At 43.6% G+C, this 19872-nt stretch overlaps 1 protein-coding gene across 1 annotated transcript; it reads left to right on the top strand.

Moving 5' to 3' along the window:
- Positions 1-351: 351 nt before the first annotated feature.
- Positions 352-14912, top strand: LOC137325596 (di-N-acetylchitobiase-like). Its single transcript, XM_067990862.1, has 7 exons — positions 352-483; positions 5036-5174; positions 8648-8856; positions 10401-10572; positions 10662-10759; positions 11920-12081; positions 14722-14912. Exons 1-7 carry the CDS (start codon positions 352-354, stop codon positions 14905-14907), a joined length of 1098 nt encoding a protein of 365 aa, XP_067846963.1. The 3' UTR covers positions 14908-14912.
- Positions 14913-19872: the final 4960 nt, after the last annotated feature.

Consider the following 19872-nt stretch of genomic DNA (forward strand, 5'->3'; position numbering starts at 1 on the left):
GTCTGGTTCAGCCTCAAACTGTGGTCATGGAGAGGGATGAAGCACTTTGAGACATTCTGAGGTCATGAAAGGCGCTAAAAAATGCAAGTTCATTCTTTTTCCTTTATTAGTTTCTCTGTTTGCTGTTGGCCAAGATTTGGAGGAAGGGGGAGAAGAGAACGTCCCTGTAAATGTTGCATTTCAGAGTATGAAGATTGTGTCAACATTTCACGATTGCCACATCCACCAACACAGAGAGAGAGAGAGAGAGACTCAGGAGGTGTCATCATCAGTCACATCCGGGTGGATGTAAATAAATGATCTTGCTGCATCTGGTGGATCTTCATATCGGGCAGAGCTCAGGCGGAGAGGATGCGCTGGAGTTTGGAATTGGTGCAGGCCCTGGTCGTGCTCGTGCTGTGGGTCTGCTGCGGCTCTGGGACTGGCTGTCCATGTTCGGATCGGATTCTGTGCGAACCCGTGACCGTGGAGCATGAGTTCGAGGTGGGTGTTCGGGGCTTGGGGTGGGTGTTTGGGGGCTGGGGGTGGGTGTTCGGGGGCTGGGGGTGGGTGTTCGGGGGCCGGGGGTGGGTGTTCGGGGGCTGGGGGATGGTGTTTGGGGGCCGAGGGTTGGTGTTCGTGGGTCGTGGGTGGGTGTTCGGAACAGTCTGAGGGGTGTGGGTCAGGGTGAGGGACAGGTGGAGCTATTGGGATGGGGGTAGAGTCGGGGGGGGGAATGTCCGATTATTGTTGAAATGCAAAGTGTCTCATATTATAATACGTATGTTAAAGTGTTAATATTGGTACAGTTACAGTTTGTATAAAATAGGACGAACAGTAGTATTGAGCAGTGCAAAGATATTTTAACAAGTGCAGCTTCCATAAAATGTGTTTTTTAAATATATTTCTCCAATGTGCAGAGTCTTAAATGATGTGTGATCTAACTCCTGCAGTGTGTCTGTCTAATACCATGGTTAAGGTCACCAGTTTGTTGTTTCCACAGAATATTGAAAATCCTGGAATCTCATGTCATAAAAATGACATTTGACTTTTTCACTCATTGTAAAACTGGGACCTTGGCCACGATTAAACTGAATACAACATAACAGATCTTTAAAAAATACATTGGTTGCAAAATGACTCTGTAACTGCTGACTGTATTGATGAGGTCAGTATTTACTTCAGAGCAATGTTACTAAGTGGGCAGTGTGGCAGCAACAAGAGCACCACCAATATAACCTGCAGGCTCGATGTGTTCATTCTGCTTTTATCCCACTTCCCCCACCTTCCCACCAACAAAACATTCTTCTGACAGATGGGTGGGATAAAAGTTTCCTCTGTCTGTTGGTTCCAAGAATGAATAAACTTGAATTTATGTCGCACCTCATGTCCTCAGGATGTCCCAAAGAACTTCACATGAAATGAATTACTTTTTGAAGTGTTGTCGGCAAACTCAGCGGCAATTTTTAAAAATTTGTTCATGGGATGTGGGCGTCGCTGGCAATGCCAGCATTTATTGCCCATCCCGAATTGCCCTTGAGAAGGTGGTGGTGAGCCGCCTTCTTGAACCGCTGCAGTCCGTGTGGTGAAGGTTCTCCCACAGTGCTGTTAGGTAGGGAGTTCATGATTTTGATCCAGCGACGATGAAGGAATGGCGATATAATTCCAAGTTGGGATGGTGTGTGACTTGGAGGGGAACGTGCATGTGGTGTTGTTCCCATGTGACTGCTGCCCTTGTCCTTCTAGGTGGTAGAGGTGGCGGGTTTGGGAGGTGCTGTCGAAGAAGCCTTGGACAGTTGCGACAATGCATCCCGTGGATGGTACACACTGCAGCCACTGTGCGCCGGTGGTGAAGGGAGTGAATGTTTAGGGTGGTGGATGGGGTACCAATCAAGCGGGCTGCATTGTCCTGGATGGTGTGGAGTTCTTGAGTGTTGTTGGAGCTGCACTCATCCAGGCAAGTGGAGAGTATTCCATCACACTCCTGACTCGTGCCTTGTAGATGGTGGAAAGGTTTTGGGAGTCAGGAGGTGAGTCAATCACCACAGAATACCCAACCTCTGACTTGCTCTTGTAGCCACCGAATTTATATGGCTGGTCCAGTTCAGTTTCTGGTCAATGGTGACCCCCAGGATGTTGATGATAATGCCGTTGAATGTCAAGGGGAGGTGGTTAGACTCTCTCTTGTTGGAGGTGGTCATTGCCTGGCACTTGTCTGGCGTGAATGTTACTTGCCACTATTCAGCCCAAACCTGGATGTTGTCCAGGTCTTGCTGCATTGGGGCTCGGACTGCTTCATTATCTGAGGGGTTGAGAATGGAACTGAACACTGTGCAATATTCAGTGAACATCCCCATTTCTGACCATATGATGGAGGGAAGATCATTGATGAAGCAGCTGAAGATGGTTGGGCCTTGGTCACTGCCCTGAGGAACTCCTGCAGCAATGTCTTGGGGCTGAGATGATTGTCCTCCAACAAGCACTACCATCTTCCTTTGTGCTAGGTATGACTCTAGCCACTGGAGAGATTTCCCCCTGATTCCCATTGACTTCAATTTTACTCGGGCTCCTTGGTGCCACACTCGGTCAAATACTGCCTTGATTTCAAGGGCTGTCACTCTCACCTCACCTCTGGAATTCAGCTCTTTTGTCCATGTTTGGACCTAGGCTGTAATGAGGTCTGGAGGCGGGAACCAAACTGAGCATCGGTGAGCAGGTTAATGGTGAGTAAGTGTCGTTTGATAGCATTGTCGATGACACCTTCCATCACTTTGCTAATGATTGAGAGTAGACTGATGGGGCAGTAATTGGCCGGATTGGATTTGTCCTGCTTTTTGTGGACAGGACGTACCTGGACAATTTTCCACATTGTTGGATAGATGCCAGTGTTGTAGTTTCACTGGAACAGTTTGGCTGGAGGCGTCGCGAGTCCTGGAGCACGAGTCTTCAGCACTACAGTCGGGATGTTGCCGGGGCCCATAACCTTTGATGTATGCAATGCACTCAGCTGTTTCTTGATATCACGTGGAGTGAATCGAATTGGCTGAAGACTGTCTTCTGTGATGGTGGGGATGTCAGGAGGAGGTTGAGATGGATCATCTACTTGGCACTTTTTGCTGAAGATGGTTGCAAATTCTTCAGCCTTGTCTTTTGCACTCACGTGTTGGACTCCGCCATCATTGAAGATGGGCATGTTTACAGAGCCTCCTCCTCCCGTTAGTTGTTCAATTGTCCACCACATTTCATGACTGGGTGTGGCAAGACTGCAGAGCTTTGATCTGAACCGTTGGTTGTTGTGGAATCTCTTATCTATGTGTATAGCATGTTGCTTCCGCTGTTTAGCATGCATGTAGTCCTGTGTTGCAGCTGCACCCAGTTGGCACCTCATTTTTAGGTACGCCTGGTGCTGCTCCTGACATGCTCTTCTGCACTCCTCAATGAATCAGGGTTGATCCCCTGGCTTTTTGATAATGGTAGAGAGTGGAATATGCCGGGCTATGAGGTTACAGATTGTGCTGGAATACAATTCTGCTGATATGTGCAGAGCAAGGTCCCACAAACAGCAAGTTGCATGAATGAACAGTTAATGTGTTTCTGCTGATGTTGGTTGAGAGATAATTGTTGGCCAGGACACCAAGAGAACTCCCTGCTCTTCAATATTGCCAGCGTTCTATTAGATCCACTTTAACATCTCATCCAAAAGACAACCCCTCCAACAATGCAGCACTCTCTCATTACTGCACAAAAGTGTCAGCTCAGATGATGCATGTTTGATAGTCTCAGTCCAACTCAAAGGGCCCAAATCACAAAACTGTGATGAACTAAACTGCAGCACTAAACAGGCAGTCTCATTTGAGAACACAGGATGGTTGGTGTGGGAAATGGAAAAATGTCACACTGGTGCAGTATGCGCTGTTTCTCTTTCTCGGGAACTATATTCTGATCTAGTCTTGCTGGTCTCATGGTAGAAATGCTTGATTTGACACCAGGTACCTTGAATGCAAAATTTTTTAAACTGGAACACTAAAATCCCTTGTATAAAGAGTTTATTTAGTTTAAGTTGTCCTTTTGAAGTGTATTGAGCACCAACACTTGGAATGGAGTATTGGGATGTGAGCTCCGTTTCCTCATGTTGTTCAGTTCCTCTCACCTGCACTATTGTGGAGATGGAAGTTCTGAGAGGTTGTTGCTCTTTAGCATATTCTTTTTTTCTGGTGGCTGCATTTAGATCGACATTGGTGGTAACCTGAGAATCAGTTCACCAGCCGTTCCTTACCCCGTAACCTGGGGAAATGATAATGGGCCAAATTTTGCTCTAACAGGGCATCTAACGGTGCTTGCCGTTACTTGGACCTGCCCTTGCACGTTTTTGAGTGGCAAGTTGCTGAAAGTGCGAACTGATAACGGGGCAGTGAGTGAAACAGGGCATTTGGGAGCTGAGTGAACAGGCCAAGAAACAGGGTATCTCCTTAACCAATGAGATTGAAGGTAGTGAAATTAACAGTGCAAGGATTGAGAAGTGAGTGAAAGGGGAAGTGAAAAAAAGTTTTAATTTTAAAATTGACATTTTTAAAATCTCCAACAGCAATTAAATCCTGAAGGAATGAGACTCCACTCTTGTAATAGTTAATTATCAGTGCCAGAGATCTTGATTGCCGATAATGAACACATTCACCGTCGTTAAAAAGTTACTTAGACTGGAATGGAAAAGACGTAACTTTCCATGGCGAGTTCAGTTTGAATCTCCTGCACAAATACATGAACTTCACGTCGTTCAATGCATTTTAAGGTTGAGCAAGATAGCTGGATGCTGTTTTCGTGAAGCTAACAGCGGAGCAGCCCAACTCGGTCAGCAACTTGTGGATGTTTGAGTTTAACTGCGTATCTGCCCCTCGCCTGAAGTTGCTGTACCATTTACACATAAATAAAACGAGCCCCATTCGCCTCACCGTTATTTTGTCAACAAAATCTGGGCCATTGATTGTGAAAATATCTATTTTTAAATGGCAGTTTTCTGCCCTTCATTACTGCAATTGACTGCTTTATTTTGTACTAGGTCTTTGTCTTTGATGTTGGAGGAAAGGATTGGAAGTATTATGACTGGTTTAAGGTCACGACTATTGCAGCCTTTGGACCATACGATCCTGAGCTTTTGTGTTATGCTCATGCGAATCAAGTTCGAGTTGTCCTGAGAGGTAAGTAATTTTATCACAGAAAAAACAAATGTCCTTCTGTCTTCCAATGCAAGCTGTATTATTGAAAACCACATAAAAGGACATTCAGTGCACAGCCTTGAATTGCTATTTTTGACATTACAGTGCTGAAATTCCCCTCCAGCTCCGGTACAGCTCTCGCAAATTATTCTACATTCCATCTATTGCATGTGAAAAATCTTATATCCACACACACCTCCTGTCAACAAAACCTTACTTTCTGTTCTCAAGTTTTTCACACTTTTGTTGCAACTTTTTCCATTTATAAATTCCTCTGTCCACATTTATAATGGGAACTGTCTCCGTAAACTTGATGCACTGTAATTACATCCTCCCCACCAGTGGTGGCACTGTAGCACCTCTGTTTTGCATCTTTCAGCTCAAATTGCCATTTAAATAAAAATTACAATTGATCAAAGTATTATATTAAATATCAGGACAAAATTCATGATTTCACAATGGGGACTGAGTTACATCTGAACACCCTGGTTGAATTATCCCCCACACTCCAATCCTGCTTCATCTGAATACTACACAAGTCAGGACTCTCTTTGTCCATTGCCATGGGAGATTGACTGGTGATGTATTTTTATTCTACTTTTCACCTCCCAAACTTGCTGGATTCGTGAGCACTGAGTGGGAGTCTTCTGATCTAGGAGTAGGGGAGGGGGAGAATTCTGAGGAGGGAGATTGTGGGATCCAGCAAGGACTCAGGAGATGGTCAGGGATTGCTGGGATCTGGCAGTATTGGGGAGATCGGGGAATGGAGGGTCTAACATGTCTTGTTGGGGAGGAGGGTGGTCTAATGGAATGCGACCAAACTGCTATTGACATCTTTGGAAGCATCAGTCCCTCACCCCTCACATGTTCCTGCAAGTTCGGTGCCCGAACCACCGCTTCCCTCATCGTCGCCCTATTCCGATCTTCTGTACTTGCCTGGAGCATTTCAGCAGAAATGCTTGGTTAAGAAAGCCGTAAAAAGCACAAACAAATCATTGGGATTCATTTCTGGAGGAAAATAATTCACAGCAGAGAAGTTATGTTAATCATGTATAGGTCCTTGGTTAGAAAACACTGAGAGTACTGTGCACAGTTCTGGTCTCCATACTACAAAAAGATACAGAAGTACTGGAGAAAGTGCAAAAAGGATTTACAAGGATTATATCAGAACTGAGAGAGTATAACTATCAGGAAAGACTGAACAGGCTGGGGCTCTTTTCTCTAGAAAAGGGAAGACTGAGTGGTGATCTGATAGAGGTCTTTAAAATTATGAATTGGCAAGATGTAACGAGTGCCACAGGAATCAGTGTCCGAGTACATGAATCACAAAAAGTTAGTATGCAGGTACAGCAAGTGATTAGGAAGGCAAATGGAATATTGTCATTTATTGCAAGGGGAATGGAATATAAAAGTAGAGATGTTTTGCTACAGTTGTACAGGGCATTGGTGAGACCACATCTCAAATACTGTGTGCAGTTTTGGTCTTCTTATTTAAGAAAGGAAATAATTGCTTGGAGGTAGTTCAGAGAAGGTTCACTCGACTGATTCCTCAGATGAGGGGGTTATCTTTTGAGGAAAGGTTGGATAAGTTGGGCCTGCATACACTGGAATTTAGAAGAACGAGAGGTTATCTTATTGAAACATATGAGATCCTGAGGGGACTAGAAGGGTAGATGATGAGAGGAGGTTTCCCTTTGTGGGAGATACTAGAACTAGGGGCCACCAGTTTAAAAATAATGGGTCTCCCATTTAAGACGGAGGTGTGGAGGAATTTTTTCTCTCAGAGGGTCGTGAGTCTGTCGAACTCCCTTGCCAGGGAGCGGTGGAGGCAGGGTCATTGACTATTTCTAAGGCTGGGTTAGATAGACTCCTGATTAACAAGGGAGTCAAAGGTTATAGTCGGTAGACAGGTAAGTGGGGTTGAGGTCACAATCAGATCAATCATGATCTTACCAAATAGCAGAGCAGGCTCGAGGAGCCGAATGGCCTACCCCAGCTCTCGTATGTTCATATGTTCATAATTTTCCATTTGTGGGCAAGTCGAAAACTAGAGGTCATCCAAAACTATAAGATAGTCACAAATAAATCCAATAGGGAATTCAGGAAAAACTTCTTTCGTCAGTGAGTGGTAAGAATGTGGAACTTGCAACCACATGGAGTGGCTGATGCAAATGACATAGATGCATTTAAGGGGAAGCTGCAGAAGTATATGAGGGAGAAGGATATGTCCAGGCTTTGGAGACAGGCTGAGGCCTTCAAATAAAAACTGTTCACACCATCACTTGATGGCCGTCGTGTGGAACTATATAACCACAGGCCACATTATAGGCAAAATTCAATTACAAAGGTGACAGGACGGGCGTCACCAGATGTGAACACAATTAAAATAGAAAAACAAAAGATACTGTTGACAAAGAATTTTTGAACAGAAAGATGACAGGACATACTGTTTTTAATAACCTATAAATAGATAGGTGGAACTTTTATTCCCTGGCACAGCAGCAGTCTGCCACTGATGCCAGGATTTAGAATGAAGAATGCAGTTTAATGAAAGCCCGACCCAATTGTGTCCAGAGCCCAGCACACACGCTCCATTCTTCCGACTCTGGGCCGCTGAGATTTCTCCTCTTCCTCCATCAATGGCAGAACCTTCAGCTGTGACCCTCTTGAACTCCAGATTCTTCTTCTTCAACCTCTTTGTCTTGCTATTTCTCTTCCTATCTTCGAAAGCCTCATCAAAACCGACCTGTTTGACTGCGCCTTTGGTCTCTTCCCTCACGTGTCAGCATGGCTCAGCTTTAGCACTGTGTCTCTCCTCCTGGGTCAGAAGGTTTTGGGTTTACTCCAGGACTTGACACATAAGTGCAGTACTGAGGGAATGCTGCATTGCCAGAGGTGCTGTTGTAAACAATTTTACAACACCAAGTGAAAATTGGAACCAAGTCCAACGATTTTATTTGAAAATCACAAGCTTTCGGAGGCTTCCTCCTTCCTCAGGTGAATGTTTCAGAGGTGCTGTGATTCAGATGAGACCTTAAACAAGGGCTCCACCTGCCTATTCTGTTGGATGTAAAAGATCCCATTGGCACAATTCAAAGAACAGGGAGTTCTCCTGGTGTCCTGGACAACATTCATCCCTCAACCTACATCACCAAATCAGATGAACTGGCCATTTATCTAATTTCCTATTTGTGGGGCCTCTCTGGGTACAAATTAGCGACCACATCTGCTTACAAAGCAACAGTGATTATGCTTCAAAAATAATTAATTGGCGATGAAGCATTTAAGGACATCCTGAGGATGTGTCAGGCACTATGTAAATACAAATTCGAGCTAAATCTTTCTCTACTACTTCCTACCTGATGTTGGCAATTCTGTCCTGCAAAGTGTCTTGGGACACAATGTTGTGCGAATGATGCTCTATAATTGGAAGTTGTTTCTTCACCCTTCACCAGGAGTTTTTTCACTATGGAACACTGTATACAAACAACGCCGAGAAAAGTGGGTCGATAAGCAATTGCAGTTGGCAAAAAGGCAATTTATGGATGGAATCAATTTGGATGTGAACATTGCTGTTAAAAAACCATCTCGAGGTTATTTCAAGATCCCTCAACTGGTTTCCGAAACCATGGATGTGTTCCACCGTGAAATACCTGGGTCTCAGGTAAAGAAGCCATTTTTTAAATTAAATGGGGATAAGCAATTTACTTTCTACTTAATCATAAAGGAAGATTGATATTTTTCTGGATAAGTGAATTGAAATCATGATTTTTCGCTGCTGTTTATCAGTGCATCATCTTGTTACAAAGCTGCTTTGACAATTGCTGAGGTTAGAAATTTTAGATTGAATCAGTTTAAGCTGGATATACAGCAAACTTGATGCTGCATCACTTGTAGCCCAGAATGATACAAGTGACTTGAGTTCCAGCTTCCATGGATGGCATAGTTCGAACTGTAATTTTCACATAGGTTCTCAGAAGGTTCCAGCACAGTAGGAGGCCGTTCGGCCCAGCGTGCCTGTGTTGGCTCTTTGAAAGAGCTATCCAATTAATCCCACTCCCCTGTTCATAAGAACATAAGAACATAGCCCTGGAATTTTTTCCCCTTCAAGTATTTATCCAATTCCCTTTTGAAAGTTACTGTTGAATCTGCTTCCACCACCCTTTCTGGTTTTATATTCCAGATCATAACAACTCTCTGTGTAAAAAAAATTCTCCTCATCTCCCCTCTCATTCTTTTGCCAATCTCCTGAAAGCTGTGTCCTCTGGCTATCAACCCTCCTGCCACTGGGAACATTTTCTCCTTATTTACTCCGTCAAAACACTTCTTCAAAGGAAGAAATGTTTGTCTTAATGTCAAGCCCTATAACATCCTTCAGAAATGTCCCACAGTTTATATCTAATGAGTTACTTTGAAATAAAGGGACCATTAAGTAGGCAAAAAAGGAAATCACTCTCTGCATTTTTATTGGGTAAAGTTTGAAGCAGACTTTCACTGCTGAGAAGTTTGCACATAACGGACTTTGCTAACTCAGATTACAGTGATTTAATTCTTGACCTGAGGCTCCCGAATGCCTTCTTGTTCAGGCAGTGACTACATGAGCCATGCAAATCCTGGTTCGTGCTGAGTTATCTGATTTCAGCTGGGATGTTGGAGGGCACAATTTACCCCGAGTGCCACTGGGTCGGGGAAGGTCAAATGAACCATCTGATCATTATCTGGAAACCTCCCACTGGAAGTGTGACCGTGCAGATGGCCACCAATTGGGTTAGTCCCCCCACCCATGTTAAAATTGCCTGCCAGCACTCAATGTCTGGCCTCGCGTAAAAGAACTTTGGCCACTTTGACTCGGTATTGGAGTGTGGCTGGCCCTTTTGGGACTACAATTTGGTTACAACTTAATGCCTTTTGGAGAGGAGGAGAGAAAACTGACAGAAAATTGGAGGAAGAAGGTGAGTGAGCAGTGGGGAATTGAACCTGATTAATATTTGATAACCGAGGATCCTATTAATTCTAACTCACAATTTGCCCCAACTTTATCCTGTTCCTTTTTATACAGTCATGAACACTGTCGAACTCCTAACCTGTTAAATTCACAGTTCCCATGGACCATGTGCGAGTGCATATAAAAACCATATAACTACTAGTGATATCCAACATAAGGTATGAGATGAAACTAACTTCTTCTTGTTACTCTTTGGCCCTTAGGTCACATTTAACATGCCTTGGTCTCCAGACTGCATTGATGGCCGATGCTATGACTTTTTGAGAATTGCAAATTCCTGTGACTTTTTATTTGTGATGTCCTATGATATGCAGAGTCAAATGTGGGACAATTGCTTTGCAAAGGCAAATGCTCCCTATTACCAGACTTTATCAGGTATGTACAATAAGACCATCTGGTTCAGGGTCTACCTGCCCGATATCAATGTGAGTCTAAGACCCTCATTATTTTTTTTCGCCATTTAGGTTACTCCGCTTATATCAATCTGGGAATTGATTCCAGAAAGCTCGTGTTGGGAGTTCCATGGTATGGTTATGACTATCCTTGCACACAGTTTTTTGAGGTAAGGTTTTGTCATTATCTGGCTTTCAGTAATCCGAATTATTTAGAATAGACTATTGTAAACCATTACAAAAGAGCCAGAGGTGATCTGGGGAAACATTTTTTTTACGCAGCGAGTTGTTATGATCTGGAATGCACTGCCTGAAAGGGTGGTGGAAGCAGATTTAATATTCACTTTCAAAAGGGAATTGGATAAATACTTGAGGGGAAAAATTTACAGGGCGATGGGGAAAGAGCAGAGGAATGGGACTAATTGGATAGTTCTTGTGACGAGCCAGCACAGGCATGATGGGCCGAATGACCTCCTCCCTTGCTGTACTTACTATGATACTATGATGTTATGATTGTCTTGTTGCTGTGCAAAATATCCCATTGATTCACTGTTCTGGAGAAATTATTTGTTTGCAGTGCTTGCTCTCTGGGCTTACCTTATCTGTGCTATTTAACATTTTATTCCACTGAGGCCTCCCCTTAACTGCATTCTTCTCGGCTGTAAATCTTAAGCTTCTCTAATCTTTTCTCAAAGCTCATCCTTTTAACACAAGGGATCATAAGAACATAGGAACAGGAGGAGGCCATTCAGCCTCTCAAGCTGTTCCGCCATTCAATTAGATCATGTCTGATCTGTATCTTCATTCCATCTACACACCTTGGTTCCATAACCCTTAATACCCTTCCCTAACAAAAATCTATCAATTTCAGTTTTGAAGTTTTCAATTGACCGAGCCTCAACAGCTTTTTGGGGGAGAGAATTCCAGATTTCCACGGCCCTTTTCGTGAAGAAGTGCTTCCTGACATCACCCCTGAACAGCCTTGCTCTAATTTTAAGCTGATGTCCCCTTGTTCTGGACTCTCCCACCAGAGGAAATACTTTCTCTCTATCTACCCTATCAACTGCTTTGATCATCTTAAACACGTCAATTAGATCACTCCGTAATCTTCTATATTCAGTCTTGTTGCTGTCTATTTGAAATTACAACCTTGTCCTTGTCTATAAATGTACTATTTAATTTTATATATTTCAGTGAGAGACCCTCCTGTCCAAATTGTAAAGCTTATTTTTCTCTAATTGTTCCTCTTTACACTTAGAGATCAGTCATGTTGTTACTGCATTTTTGAAGTTCCCAAAGTAACTATATTTTCATCCTTTTGTATTTTCAGACTGGTAGGTGTGTATTGGAAAAGATTCCTTTCCGAGGTGCCCCTTGCAGTAATGCAGCTGGACGTCAGGTCCCATACAAAGAGATCGTACAGCATGTGCACAAATCAATTACTGGCAGATATTGGGATGATGAGCAGAAAGTCCCGTCTTATATCTACATGGTAAGACTATCAATCAAAACACAATGGAGAGTTGTGCATTGTCCATTCTTTGCAGAATGCAAAGCTTGCAGTATTTCATGATTCAATATTCCCTGTGTACAGGATTCAGCACAGTTCAGAATGTACAGTTTATACAGTAGAAAATGTGTGTAGTTGGAGAATAGCCAAGAAAATGGGAGTTGACAGACAAAGCACCAAACCCAGTTCCGTTTGTTAAGACATTGTGTATGACCAGTTGCAAAAAATGAGATGAGCTGTGGTCTTTTCAAATCGATCACTTTGCACAACCCATATTGACCCTCCTGTGAAAATTAGCGATTGTTTGGTTTGTGAAATGTGTGCCCCTGTCTCCCATTTGATGATCAATTTAGCACAAAAGATTGACGGTAGCGTGCCCTGTACATAAGAAAACTGCACAGTAGCAAATACCACACACTCTCGACCTACTGCGTTCTAATGTCCTTCAGGAAAGGAAACCTGCCGTCCTTACCCGGTCTGGCCTATATGTGACTCCAGACCCACAGCAATGTGGTTGATTCTTAATTGCCCTCTGAAATGGCCTCGCAAACCACTCAGTTGTAAAATCCAGATACGAAAAGTCATAATGAGAATAAAACCGGATGGACCACCCGGCATCGGACCACTAGGCACCGGACACGACAACGGCAAACCAAGCCCAGTCGACCCTGCAAAGTCCTCCTCACTCACATCTGGGGACTTGTGCCAAAATTGGGAGCGCTGTCCCACAGACTAGTCAAGCAACAGCCTGACACAGCCATACGCACATATCTTTCAACCAACTTCCCAGACTCTTCCATCACCATCCCTGGGTATGTCCTGTCTTCATCAATGACCTTCCCTCCATCATAAGGTCAGAAATGGGGATGTTCGCTGATGATTGCACAGTGTTCAGTTCCATTCGCAACCCCTCAAATAATGAAGCAGTCTGATCCCGCACGCAGCAAGACCTGGACAACATCCAGGCTTGGGCTCATAAGTGGCAAGTAACATTCGCGCCAGATAAGTGACAGGCAATGCCCATCTCCAACAAGAGAGGCTCCAACCACCTCCCCTTGACATTCAACGGCATTACCATCACCAAATCCCCCACCATCAACATCCTGGGGGTCACCATTGACCAGAAACTTAACTGGACCAGCCATATAAATACTGTGGCTACGAGAGCAGGTCAGAGGCTGGGTATTCTGCGGCGAGTGACTCACCTCCTGACTCTCCAAAGCCTTTCCACCATCTACAAGGCACAAGTCAGGAGTGTGATGGAATACTCTCCACTTGCTTGGATGAGTGCAGCTCCAACAACACTCAGGAAGCTCGACACCATCCAAGATAAAGCAGCCGCTTGATTGGTTCCACCACCCTAAACATTCACTCCCTTCACCACCGGCGCACAGTGGCTGCAGTGCGTACTATCCACAGGATGCACTGCAGCCACTCGCCAAGGCTTCTTCGACAGCACCTCCCAAACCCGCGACCTCTACCATCTCGAAGGACAAGAGCAGCAGGCACATGGAAACAACACCACCTGTATGTTCCCTTCCAAGTCACATACCATCCCGACTTGGAAATATATCGCCGTTCCTTCATCGTCGCTGGGTCAAAATCCTGGAACTCCCTTCCTAACAACACTGTGGGAGAACCGTCACCACACGGACTGCAGCAGTTCAAGAAGGCGGCTCACCACCACCTTCTCAAGGGCAATGAGGGATGGGCAATAAATGCCGGCCTCGCCAGCGACGCCCACATCCCATGAACGAATATAAAAAAATACCTAGTCACATGTCTAATTGACGTTGGCCAAGTTTGCTGAGATACTTGATGCACTGCAGTCAAAGGCTGTGATGCTTGAGCTTTCAGCAGTAACATTGAAATCATGTTTTCCACCTTTCGATTGCAATATTTTGTTACTTTGAGCAATTTGAAAAGATTATTTTGAAATGATAGAATGTTCCACATTGAGTTAAATCAGACCTTGGATAATTCGATTTATTTTTTTAAATCATTTTCTCTGGAGGCCCATGCTAACTCTGACTTGCAAGTCATCTATCTCTTTCTATTTCCCCCAAATCATTTTTTTCCCAATCAAACACCATAATCTTTTGACTTGTTGCATCCGAATTGACATCTGGGCTGTTCATGTGGATTTTTCGAAGTTGCTGTACTGAGGGAGTGCTGCACTGTCGGAGGTGCCGTCCTTCAGATGACACGTTAAACTGAGGTCCCGTCTGTGCTTTCAATGTGTGCCTTATGTTCATGTGTTGCACAGCATCCAGATGAGTTAATTGGTTTGGGTGTTAAAAAAGATAGACTTGGAGCTGCTCCTGCTCCGTTCCCGTTACTTGTGTGGACGTGCAGCGGAAAACCGCGTTTGTGCACGGAAATGGAGTTTCTGCCGATGGTCAGGGGACGGAGTGGGAGAAGCCCTGAGGAAATTGCCGGCCGTAGCCGTAAGTCCCTAATTTTTGAGATTGTTTTGCTCATTTGTCATTGTGCATTTTCTCATCGTACATTTCAGTCCATTCTGTCTTCTGCTGATGAAGATTTTCAGCATAGTGTCTCGAACTGAGCATTGACCCAAACCCCTCGCTCCTATCTGTGTAACTCTTTATTTTTTTATGGCAGGTTAATAATACATTTCATGAGGTCTGGTATGACGATCCACAGAGCATTTCAATTAAGTCAGCGATCATGAAGAAATTGAGACTCCGTGGCATAGGCATGTGGAATGGAAATATGCTGAACTACAGTGATGATCATTTCATAGTAAAGCAAACTGAAGACATGTGGAATGCTCTTTGCCCTTTGTGAGGAAAACGGCGACGTTGAACCATCTCATCTTAACAGAATGTAATCATTTAATTTTGCAAGTAAACTCAGCAAAAAGTGAGCTAGCTTCCAACATTAGAAATTAAAGATAACGCAGATCTAGGGAACAGATTTAACATTTTGTCGAGCTAACGAATTTCTATTCAATGAAAAGAAAATGTACGAATACAATTTGTACTCCAAGATCTGGTCACTTCAGGCATCTCAAGTTGTTTACAAAATGCATCAAATCTGTATTGACTTTCATAATGCTTAATGATAGTGCAGGTTAAAACATCTCGCCGCTAATTATTTACAATTCAGAAAACAAGTCAGCTTTCCCGTTGGGTAATAATCCAATTCTGATATGCACACGCGTGTTGTCTGTTTTATGCACATCTTAATTCTTGACAATGATTTTGATGATTTTATTTTGATTGGTTATCATTTTGAACCAAGATAACTTTAATTTTCAACTTTCCTCCATTAAGGGGGGGTGAACGGACCAGATAATAGTATCCTGTGTACTGCTAGTATTTTTATTTAATTGTAATATTACAAGACAATGTAACCATTTGAATTTTATTCCACCTGAGTGCTTTACAATTGTCTATTCTTGAAAGGCAATTTAAATTTTTACGGGAACACGTATTTCACAAAATAAAATGTGATGTTTCCAAAGTAAGTGTTTTAGTTGTGTTGCTCCAGGAAAGTGGGGTTTGTGTAAATATAAAACAGTTGTGGTACCGGTTAAAAAAATTCCCCTCAAGTCTAATCTTGGCACATATATTTAGTAGTCCTTAGTCAATCACTTGCCCTCCTCGTTGCCAACATGTGAAACTCAGTGTTGGGGGGAGGGAGGTCTGTGTCCCATTTTATCTTTATTTACTTTGTAATATTACCCAGCAAGAATTGTCCTGGTCTTTATTCCTGACACAGTTTTCTTCATTCACAATATTGTTTGACGAACTCTGTGCGTGAGATTATGGTCTAACCATCTCATAGATGAAAATAATAAGACAAAGAAGGCAATAAAATTGGTGCTGTCATTAAATAATACGTAAGTAAGACCATACTTGATCTTTAATATCTTTAACTGATTTCTCGAGGTAAAGTGATCGTTTCGTCGAACAGGAAGCAAAGTTGTCAGAATGGGGGACGGCGAATCAGTCCACTGATCTAATCTTTCCATGTTAGCAGACTGGAGCCCGCTGGCAATTGTACCAATGGGCACAGGAACCAGTTTAGAGCAGGCACTGAATTGGCAATGCAGAGAGCTGTCAGGGAGATCACACTGCTCAATAGGACCCGTGAACATCATTAAAGCTGAAAGAGCTGGAAACATGACTTCATCTTATCAAGTTAATCATGGGCTGGGTGAGAAAAGGAAACTTTCTTTTTTTCTTTTCCCTTTTTTTCTTGAGAATGATAAGGCAAGTTCTTTCCTTTCTTTCCTTTCCTCTTTTTTCTTTTTCGATCTTTTCTCTTTTTCTTTTCTGTTCTCTTTTTTCTTTTCTTTCTTCTAGTTTCCGTTATCCTGTGCTCTCGAGCATTTCCAGCTGTTTCAATAGGATTTGTACGTTTGCTTTAAAACAAAAGCATTGAAGCAATTCCGACCCAAAATGGAATAAGACTCTTAGTTAATGGTGTAGAAAGACCTCTGAACCAGCAAGTTCCAAGTCCAAGTGATGAGTGGCCTTTCCACTCCTAAAGGGATATTGGTGACAGATTTACATTTCAGTAACCTCTTCACATTCCTGCAAACCCGTTAACTTGCCTATTCTGCATTACTTATCAGGTAACAAGCAATAAAGACTTCAGATCCTGAATTTCTTCTTTTACTTAATTTAGGATAAATGTTCGGATCATTTTAGAGTGGTGAATTGCACAAATAGAGTCATTTCTTTTCTACAAATGTATTTATTTGAGAAAATAGCGCAATATATATATGTGAGAATACTGAGAAAATCCGACTTCTGAGAAAGAGGAAAGGATATCACACCACGGTTTCCCGAATTTCCCTCTGTCGACGAGGGTTGGGCAGGTTGCTGAGGCCTAAGCAAGGTACATTCTTGGGGTCTGGGCAGAGGGAGAGTTGCCCACTACCGGGGCCCTGACCCTCCAAAAGAGGCTTCATCAGGTCTTCAGCTGCTGCCCAGGGAGAACCACCACCCCTCTCCTGGTGACCTCTGTGGTCAGCAGTGCTAGGTGGGTTGCATTACCAGTGGCAGTGCGGCCAAGGATCTGCTGGAGGCCTTCCCTGATGTGATGGGAGGTGGAGAGGGTGGGAATATCCAGGTCGCTGGGAATGCTGCAGTCGGCATCATCGCAAGATATTCCTTGATTCATTATTGTGCAACTCACTGCAGGCAGACTTTGAAAGTTGCTGCAACAAAATATAGTTCAGAATTTGTTAATATGTGACAGTGGAATACCCTAATATAGAATCATAGAAATTTACGGTACAGAAGGAGGCCATTCGGCCCATCATGTCTGTGCCGACCAATAAAGAGCCATCTCGCCTGATCCCACTTTCCAGTTCCTGTTCCATAGCCCTGTAGGTTGTGGCATTTCAAGTGCATATCCAAGTACCCTTTAAATGCAATGAGGGTTTCTGCCTCTACCACCCTTTCAGGCAGTGAGTTCCAGACCCTCACCACCCTCTGGATGAAAACATTTTTCTTCAACTCCCCTCTACCAATTACTTTAAATCTATGCCACCTGGTCATTGATCCCTCTGCTGAGGGAACGAGGTCCTTCCTATCCACTCTCGCTCGGCCCCTCATGATTTTATACACCTCATTTAAATCTCCCCTCAGCCTCCTCTGTTCCAAAGAAAACAACCCCAGCCTAACTAATTTTTCCTCTTAGCTAAAATTCTCCTGTCCTGGCAACATCCTCATAAATCTCCTCTGTACCCTCTCGAGTGCAATTACATCTTTCCTGTAATGTGATGAACAGAAATGTATGCAATACTCCAGCTGTGGCCTAACTAGTGTTTTATACAGTTCAAGCATAACCACCTTGCTCTTAAATTCTATGCCTCGGCCAATAAAGGAAAGTATCCCATTTGCCTTCTTTGCGAGAACCAGGCTGAATATAGAAAGTTCAGAGGGAAAGTGAGAAAGGAAATAAGAGGGGCAAAGAGAGAATATGAGAATAGATGGGCGGCCAACATAAATGGGAATGCAAAAGTCTTCTATAGGCATGTGAACAGTAAAGGGGTAGTAAGAGGAGGGGTGGGGCCATTAAGGACCATGAAGGAGAACCACTCATGGAGGTAGAGGGCATGGCTGAGGTACTAAATGAATACTTTGCATCTGCCTTTACCGAGGAAGAAGATGCTGCCAGGGTCTCAGTAATGGAAGACATAGTTGAGATACCAGATGGATTAAAAATTGATGAAGAAGAGGTACCAGAGAGGCTAGTGAAACTTAAAGTAAATAAGTCACCCGGTCTGGATGGGATGCACCCTACGTTGCTGAGGGAAGTAAGGGTGGAAATTGCGGAGGTACTGGCCATAATCTTCCAAACATCGTTAGATACGGTGGTGTTGCCAGAGGACTGGAGAATTGTAAATGTTCACCCTTGTTCAAAAAAGGGTGGAAGGATAAACCCAGCAACTATAGGCCAGTCAGTTTAACCTCGGTGGGGGGAAACTTTTAGAAACGATAATCTGGGACAGAATTAGCAGTCACTTGGACAAGTGTGGATTGATGAGGGGAAGCCAGCACAGATTTGTTAAAGGCAAATCGTGTTTAACTAACTTGATCGAGTTTTTTGATGAGGTAACAGAGAGGGTAGATGAGGGCAATGCAGTTGATGTGGTGTATATGGACTTTCAAAAGGCGTTTGATAAAGTGCCACATAACAGGCTCGTCATCAAAATTGAAGCCCATGGAATAAAAGGGGCAGTAGCAGCATGGATACAGAATTGGCGAAGTGACAGGAAACAGAGGATAGTGGTGAACGTTTATTTTTCGGATGGGAGGGAGGTATACAGTGGTGTTCCCCAGGGGTTGGTACGAGGACCACTGCTTTTCTTGATTATATTAATGACTTGGACTTGGGTATGGAGGGCACAGTTAAAAAATTTGCAGATGATACAAAACTTGGAAACGTAGTGAACAGTGAGGAGGATAGTTATAGACATCAAGAGGATATAGACAGGCTGGTGGAATGGGCGGACACGTGGCAGATGAAATTTAATGCAGAAAAATGCAAGGTGATACATTTTGGTAAGAAGAACGAGGAGCGGCAATATAAACCAAAGGACACAATTGTAAAAGGGGTGCATGAACAGAGAGATCTGGGGGAGTGTGCACACAAATCTTTGAAGGTGGCAGGGCAGGTTGAGAAAGTGGTTAAAAACCATATGGAGTCCTGGGCTTTATAAATAGAGGCATGGAGTACAAAAGCAAGGAAGTCATGATGAACCTTTATAAAACCCTGGTTCGGCCACAGCTGGAGTATTGTGTCCAGTTCTGGGCACCGCACTTTTGGAAAGATGTGAAAGCCTTCGAGAGGGAGCAGAAGAGATTTACTGGAATGATTCCAGGGATGAGGGACTTTAGTTACGTGGATAGACTGGGGAAGCTGGGGTTGTTCTCTTTGGAACAAAGAAGGTTGAGAGGAGATTTGATAGAGGTATTCAAAATCATGAAGGGTCTCGACAGAGTAGATAGGGTTGGCAGAAGGGTCAAGAACCAGAGGACATATATTTAAGGTGATTGGAAAAGAACCAAAGGTGACATGAGGAAAAGCTTTTTCACACAGCGAGTGGTTAGGATCGGGAATGCACTGCCCGAGGGGGTGGTGGAGGCAGATTCAATTATGGTCTTCAAAAGGGAATTGGAAAAGTACTTGAAAGGAAAATGTTTGCAGGGCTACGGGGATAAGGCGTGGGAGTGGGACGAACTGGATTGTTCTTATGTAGAGCCGGCACGGACTCAATGGGCTGAATGGCCT

This window comes from Heptranchias perlo, chromosome 9 (assembly GCF_035084215.1).
Source record: "Heptranchias perlo isolate sHepPer1 chromosome 9, sHepPer1.hap1, whole genome shotgun sequence".
Taxonomy (NCBI): Eukaryota; Metazoa; Chordata; class Chondrichthyes; order Hexanchiformes; family Hexanchidae; genus Heptranchias; species Heptranchias perlo.

Bases quoted from the DNA above. Each gene is read 5' to 3' on its own strand.
- LOC137325596 (XM_067990862.1), top strand. From the start codon at position 352: ATGCGCTGGAGTTTGGAATTGGTGCAGGCCCTGGTCGTGCTCGTGCTG. The intron at 5,175-8,647 runs GTAAGTAATTTT...ACCCTTCACCAG, and splicing joins AGTTCGAGTTGTCCTGAGAG to GAGTTTTTTCACTATGGAAC. The intron at 10,760-11,919 runs GTAAGGTTTTGT...TTGTATTTTCAG, and splicing joins CTTGCACACAGTTTTTTGAG to ACTGGTAGGTGTGTATTGGA.